The 7402-nt window shown below is 45.8% G+C and overlaps 1 protein-coding gene across 1 annotated transcript; it reads right to left on the bottom strand.

Annotated features, from left to right (window-relative positions):
• Nucleotides 1–182: 182 nt before the first annotated feature.
• Nucleotides 183–6841, bottom strand: LOC137095559 (palmitoyltransferase ZDHHC4-like). Its single transcript, XM_067462342.1, has 3 exons — nt 6652–6841; nt 5593–5837; nt 183–494 (listed from the first exon to the last, which is right to left on the bottom strand). The coding sequence occupies exons 1-3, from the start codon at nt 6839–6841 to the stop codon at nt 249–251; spliced, it is 681 nt and encodes a 226-aa protein (XP_067318443.1). The 3' UTR covers nt 183–248.
• Nucleotides 6842–7402: the final 561 nt, after the last annotated feature.

The raw sequence follows: 7402 nt of genomic DNA, 5'->3' as shown, positions 1-7402 counted from the left end.
AAGAGCAGGCCACATCCTAAACATGATTTTACTTCCAATTTCTCCCTTCCACTGCCTTGGAGTCTCTTGGCATAGGTTCCTATATCTCCACAGCATCAGAAAGGACCAACTTCCATTTATAGAAAAAGTAGGCCAAATAACATGAGGCATATCTGACTTTTGAAGCCTTTACAATCCAGCCACATTGTGCTCCGATTGAGCTGTTTTCAGAAGGATCTGTGTAGAATCCATTGAATGTTCAGGGCTCCTCACCTTCTCTTCTTTATATGGCTGGTCAGAGGCCTGGCAATTTCAACCATATTGCTCCAGACCCCTCTGGAGTAAATGTTCCTGTAGCTTCTGTGCTTGAATCTTGAGGGCTTGAACCACTCATTGCTCATCTGGTTGGTCATAACCAGGTACAGAATAAAGCAGAAGTAGGAAGCCAGGATAATCGAGAGGAGGACCACGAAGCCGAGCATGAACACAATCCTTGGGAAGGTCAGGAAAAGGTGCTGCAATGAGAAGTGAAAACAGAGATATAGCTGGAGGCAAGACACATTGACTAAATCAGGCATGGACAAACTTCAACCCTCCAGGTGTTTTGGACTTCAACTCCCACAATTACTAGCCTACCAGCTGGAGGGCCAAAGTCTGCCCATTTCTGGTCTAAACCTTGGTTCTCCAGGTGTTTGGGCCTCCAACTCCCAGAAACATCTATTGCCAGTTTGTCTAATGGGCAGGGATTCTGTAAGCTGGAGTCCAAAACACCTGGAGGACCAATGGTTGAAGAGGCCTGGTTGAAAATGTACACTAATATCAATCTCTTCCAAAAGCTTGTAAAGGTAATAGAATATTTGGAATAGTTAGAATGACTGGATACACCTTTGGTTAAACAGAGTGTAAAAAAAAATACAGAAGAATTACACAGCCCAACAAAAATGCAGGCAGTCCCCAACTTATTTATTTATTTATTTATTTACTTTACTTGTATACCGCAGTTTCTCAGCCCAACAGGCGACTCAACGCGGTTTACAACAAGGATAAAAATCAATCAACAATATACAATTTAAAACCATAAGAGCATAATATACAGTATTGACACAACAATAAACAACACAATGCATCTCATAACTAGAGTCGTGATCCAATTCGTCGTCGATATTACCATTCCTGTAATCATCACATTCATTGCACTGATTAACCGAATGCCCGTTCAAACATCCAAGTTTTTAATCTTCTTCGGAACACCATTAGCGAGGGGGCCGATCTTACCTCCATGGGAAGGGCGTTCCACAGCCGAGGGGCCACAACAGAAAAGGCCCTGTCTCTCGTTCCCGCCAGCCGCACCTGTGAAGCAGGCGGGATAGAGAGCAGGGCCTCCCCAGAAGATCTTAGGGTCCTGGCGGGCTGATCGGCAGAGATACGTTCGGATAGGTAGCTTGGGCCAGAACCGTTTAGGGCTTTATAGGCCGGTGCCAGCACTTTGAATTGAGCCCGGTAGCAAATCGGCAGCCAGTGGAGCTGGTGCAGCAGAGGAGTTGTATGCTCCCTGCGCTCCGCTCCTGTTAGTATCATGGCTGCCAATCGTTGCACTAGTTGGAGCTTCCGAGCCGTCTTCAAAGGCAACCCCACGTAGAGAGCGTTGCAGTAGTCTAAACGGGATGTAACCAGAGCGTGGACTACCGTGGCCAAGTCAGACTTCCCAAGGTACGGGCGCAGTTGGCGCACAAGCTTTAACTGTGCAAATGCTCCCCTGGTCACCACCGAAACCTGAGGTTCCAGGCTCAGCGATGAGTCCAGGATCACACCCAAACTGCAAACCTGCGTCTTCAGGGGGAGTGCGACCCCATCCAACACAGGCTGTAACCCTATACCCTGTTCGGCCTTACGACTAACCAGGAGTACCTCTGTCTTGTCTGGATTCAGTTTCAATTCGCCCTCATCCAGACCGTCACAGCAGCCAAGCACCGGTTCAGGACCTCGACAGCCTCCTTAGTAGCAGGTGGAAAGGAGTGACAGAGTTGGACATCATCCGCGTACAGATGACATCGAACTCCGAAACTTATGAACAAGGTAGGTTCTGTAGATTTATTCTTAAAATGAATTTGTATGTACGTAGGAACAAGTACAATTTTTAACAGTAACTCCAGCCATACATGCATATATACACGCTTTGGATGGCATCGGGGAGGGTTAATTTATTTATTTATTTATTTATTTACTTTGCTTGTATGCCGCAGTTTCTCAGCCCGTAGGCGACTCAACGCAGTTCACAACAAGAGCAAAACATCAATCCAGCAACATATAAAATTTAAAAACCATCAACAACATAATATACATGGTAATAACACATCAATACCAACACATTACAAATTGTGATCCAATTCGTCATCCATAATTCCGTTCCTATATTCCTGTATCCTATATTCATCGTGTACATAGCACTGTTTATCCGAACGCCTGTTTAAACAGCCAGGTTTTTAATTTCCTTCGAAACACCATTAACGAAGGGGCTGATCTAACGTCCATGGGGAGGGCGTTCCACAGCCGAGGGGCCATCACAGAGAAGGCCCTGTCCCTCTTCCCCACCAACCGTGCTTGTGACGCAGGCGGGATTGAGAGCAGGGCCTCTCCAGAAGATCTTAGAGTCCTGGCGGGTTCATAGACAGAGATACGTTCTGATAGGTAGCTTGGGCCAGAACCGTTTAGGGCTTTATAGGCCAACGCCAGCACTTTGAATTGAGCCCGGTAGCAAATCGGCAGCCAGTGGAGCTGGAGCAGCAAAGGAGTTGTGTGCTCCCTGCGCTTCGCACCTGTTAATATCATGGCTGCCGAGTGTTGGACTAGTTGGAGTTTCTGAGCCATCTTAAAAGGCAACCCCACGTAGAGAGCGTTGCAGTAGTCTAAACGGGATGTAACCAGAGCGTGGACTACCGTGGCCAAGTCAGACTTCCAAAGGTACGGGCGCAGCTGGCGCACAAGCTTTAACTGTGCAAATGCTCCCCTGGTCACCGCCAAAACCTGGGGTTCCAGGCTCAGCGATGAGTCCAGGATCACACCCAAGCTGCGAACCTGCATCTTCAGGGGGAATGCGAACCCATCCAACACAGGCTGTAACCCTATACCCTGTTCGGCCTTACGACTAACCAGGAGTACCTCTGTCTTGTCTGGATTCAATTTCAATTTGTTCGCCCTCATCCAGACCGTTACAGCGGCCAAGCACCGGTTCAGGATCTCGACAGCCTCCTTAGTAGCAGGTGGAAAGGAGTGACAGAGTTGGACATCATCTGCGTACAGATGACACCGCACCCCGAAACTCCGGATGATCTCTCCCAGCGGCTTCATGTAGATGTTAAACAACATGGGGGACAGTATTGAACCCTGAGGAACGCCACAAGACAAAGGTTGTGGGGTTGAACACGTGTCCCCCAGTAACACCTTCTGGGACCGGCCCTCTAGGAATGACCGGAGCCACTGCAGAACAGTACCTCCAGGACCCATCCCCGCGAGGCGTCCCAGAAGGATACCGTGGTCGACGATATCGAAGGCCGCTGAGAGGTCCAGCAGCACCAACAGTGACACACTCCCCTTGTCGAGCTCCCGGCGCAGATCATCAACTAAGGCGACCAAGGCTGTCTCGGTACCATGTCCTGGCCTAAAGCCAGACTGTGCCGGATCCAGATAATCCGTGTCTACCAAGAATACCTGGAGTTGTGAGGCCACCACACATTCCAGGACTTTGCCCAAAAAGGGGAGATTGGAAACAGGCCGATAGTTGACGAATTGAGTGGGGTCCAGTGATGGTTTTTTCAACAGCGGTTTTATTACAGCTTGTTTTAAGCTGGCTGGAATGTTGCCTTCCCGGAGGGAGGCATTAACCACCACCTTCACCCACTCGGCCAATCCCCCTCTAGCCTCCTTTAGAAGCCAGGATGGGCCTCTGGAGTTTCCTTTGCTGCCTGTGCCCCTGTTCAGATGATTTCACCTCACTTGCTTCTCTGTGATAACTGGATTTTGAAAGATTTGACTTGTGGAAACAAGAACTGGAGATAAAGCTTCAGTGAAGACCTATTTTCCCCAGGATAATAACTCTTCCAGGAATGAATTTCCTTTCTGAGGGAAAGATTCCTTTCACTTCCTGTTGTCTTACCCCTTTTCTGAACTAGGAGTCTTTGGTAAGTTGGATGTTACTCGGGGACTGCCTGTATATATTTTTTCTTGGGGTTTTAGGTCTGCTCCTGGTTTTTTGGGGGGCACCAAGTCAGAAAATTGCATTGGATAGATCACTCTAATTTCTTCAATAGGGTTATGAGTAGATGAAGAGTGGTAGATGGCATATGTTCTGTATCTCAAAAACTGAAGCTGATTGGAGGAAATGGATGCCATTTCTGGAATCAGCAGGCCAGATATACCAGGAAAATACAGAGCTAACCTCGAGAGACCAAAATGTGTTTTTGGCCAGTGTTATTGTAATAAACAGATCTCTAATTCATCAGAGACACAAGTTGTCTTATCTTTGCATTAAGGGGAGACAGGAATCTAGGAAGGATAAAACAACTTACTCCAAATGGTAACTGTAAAGGGGTTGTTAAACTGCTGCCACCAATTGTAAAGAAGACCGTATTAATGCCACTGAATGCCACCAAATATGAAGGTGCGAGTGGTAAAACACCCACTGCCACCTAGTCTATGAGGGAAGCCGGGCAACGATCAATATCAGCCTAGGAACTATTTTTTAAAGGGACTGTTATTGCAGGCTGTTCAACTTAGAAGAAACTGTATCAGGCAAGGCTTGAGGAGAACAGTAACAAGTTTATTTTAACAGCAGTATAATAAGTTTAACTGTTTCTTCAAAAGAGGCACAAATCTTGATGGTTACAATAGTAATGTTTCATGAGTAATCTCAGGCACAGTCTTCAAGAAGTTTCTTTAAGCAGATGTAACCCTTCTGGACAATTGCCCTAATATAACAAATAAGCTAAAAGGCTTATTTTAACAGAATTCCCTATAGCACATTGGCTACAGACACATTCCCTGAATCTCCACCTAGAGACTCAGTATTCTCTCAGTAGCTCTCCGGCCACTGACTAATTCCCTGTTTCTCCCACTAGAGAAATCAGGCCCTTCCTGTAGCCCACCGGCTTACAACTACATTCCCTGAATCTCCACCCTGAGACTTAGTGTTCTCTCAGTAGCTCTCTGGCCACTGACTGACTTTTTAAAACACAGTTGCCTCATGAAGAGGCAGTTGGCTCCGCCCCTGTTGCTATGGCAACTCAGCTAACACCAAGCCACCCTCTCCCACAAAACATAATCTCCCATACTTACCATCCCTAAACCACTGTCCAAACTACACATACCCAAAGAAATAAAACTTACACATCATCACAGTAACGACATTGCAAACCACAGCAATTTAATTTCAATATAATTAATAGGAGTCCCTGCTATCCAAATTACAAACAATAAAGCATTATTTAATTCAAAGTATTCTAGCATTTCATGCAGACCTCGGATTTGACAAAAGAATATCCTGACACGATAAGTGTTCAGTATTTCCCATTTGCTAACAAGGAAGGCATTTGGTAACAATTGTGGCTCCACCTTTACCTGAATTAGGAAGGAGGCATCAACCGGATGCTCTTCTCCATGGACATCGGTATAATGTCCCTGCATCAGGTTTGACAAAAGGACCACCTGGATGAGGAAAGCAGCTGTCAAGCCAGCAATGGAGAAAGCCATGGAGGTCAAAGTGAACAGGTAGGCCAGGAAGTACTTGATGTTGAAGGCACCGACACAGTTGTTGACCCAGATGCAGTGATGGTCAAAGCGATGCACGCAGTCATTGCACACTCCTAAGCAAAGCCAGAATAAGAGGGTAACGGCTCCGAGAAACAAGCCTTTGCCACCACAGAAGAGAAAGGGAACCACAGCGCTTTGATGTAAAATTAAATGGGTTCAAATGACAGGAAAGGGGATTCTACTTGAACATGAGGAAGAACATCCTGACTAAAAGAAAAACTGTCCAACAGTGGAGTCTACTTTCTTAAGTCCAGTGGAGTCTCCTCCTTTGGAGGCTTTTAAACAGAAACTGGATGGCCATCAGTCACAGATGGTCTAATTGTGCTTTTTCTGCCTGGCAATAGAGGATTGGATTGGATGGCCTATAGGAGTTCCTTCCAACTCTAGAATTCTATGATTTAGGATTTTTAACACTGTCTGGGTGGCCATGTGTTGGGAGAGCTTGGATTGTGGCTTCCTTTATGGCTGTAGAAGGTTGAACTGGATGGCTCTTGTGAGTCTCTCCCAAATCTATGATTCTATGACAATATTCCAAAAAAAAACAGGAATATAGTAAGATGGGAATGGCAACATAGCAGCCTTCCAGATTTTGGACTGGAGGTCCCATCAGCCCTTAGCCAACCCAACCAATGGCTGGACATTGCAGTGTATCAATTTTGGGAGGGCCACACTGCTCACCCTTTTATAATAATAATAATATAAAAGATGGAAGAGGAGGAAGAAAAAAGAAGAGGAGAAGGAAGTAGTAGTAGTAGTTTTATTTCTTGCCCACACCTCCCCTTCAAGCCTCAAGGAGGGATACAGCACAGAATTACAATACAACAGATAACTAAAAACATAAAACCACCCCAAAGCCAGTCATCTTACCACAATGCTTTGACCGGGCAGGTTTCTTCACTTTACAGGTAACGCACTCTGCACCTGTCTCAAACATCAAGCCATCATAGGGATATGCATGGAGGAACAGGGCCTGGTTGGATTTGGTGATGGCACCTGAGGAGAGAAAGCAGGGGAGGGTGGAATCACTTGAGCCCATTAGAGTCCGATATGGGACCATTCAGACACAGATTTATTAATGCAACATAATTTTGTGCGCAGAGCCTTTACCTGGCATTATCAGCCTCAGGCCAAAGTGCTCTTACCTGGGTCAGTCCTGGAGCAGAGGCTGAAGAAGCCCATGTTCACAATCAGCAAAAGGTAAGGCAGGAGGAGAGAAGGGGTGCTGAACTCTAGTTCTTTGCAGTAGCCAAAGACTTCCCAGGTGAATTCACCAAACACCAAAGCCTCCAGGGTCTCCAGGGCCAGGTGCAGGGCCACAAATAGCCTGTTTTTGCAAGAAGACAAAGGACACACCAGAAAGAAAGAGGCAGGTGATGTTTTCAGACAGAAACAATAAACTCTTTTCAAAATAATAATCATCATTATCATCTTTATTTATACCTTGCTAACATCTCCCCAATGGGGACTCGGAGCGGCTTACATGAGACCAAGCCCAAACAACAATTTACAATAAAGTAAAACCGAAAACATAAAGCAAAAATGCAAACAATAAACAACAACAACATAATTACATAAAACATGTGAATACATAGCAATATAAAATTACAATAGGCACAAT

This window comes from Anolis sagrei, chromosome Y (assembly GCF_037176765.1).
Source record: "Anolis sagrei isolate rAnoSag1 chromosome Y, rAnoSag1.mat, whole genome shotgun sequence".
NCBI lineage: Eukaryota > Metazoa > Chordata > Lepidosauria > Squamata > Dactyloidae > Anolis > Anolis sagrei.
This window is presented reverse-complemented; position numbering and strand designations above follow the sequence as displayed.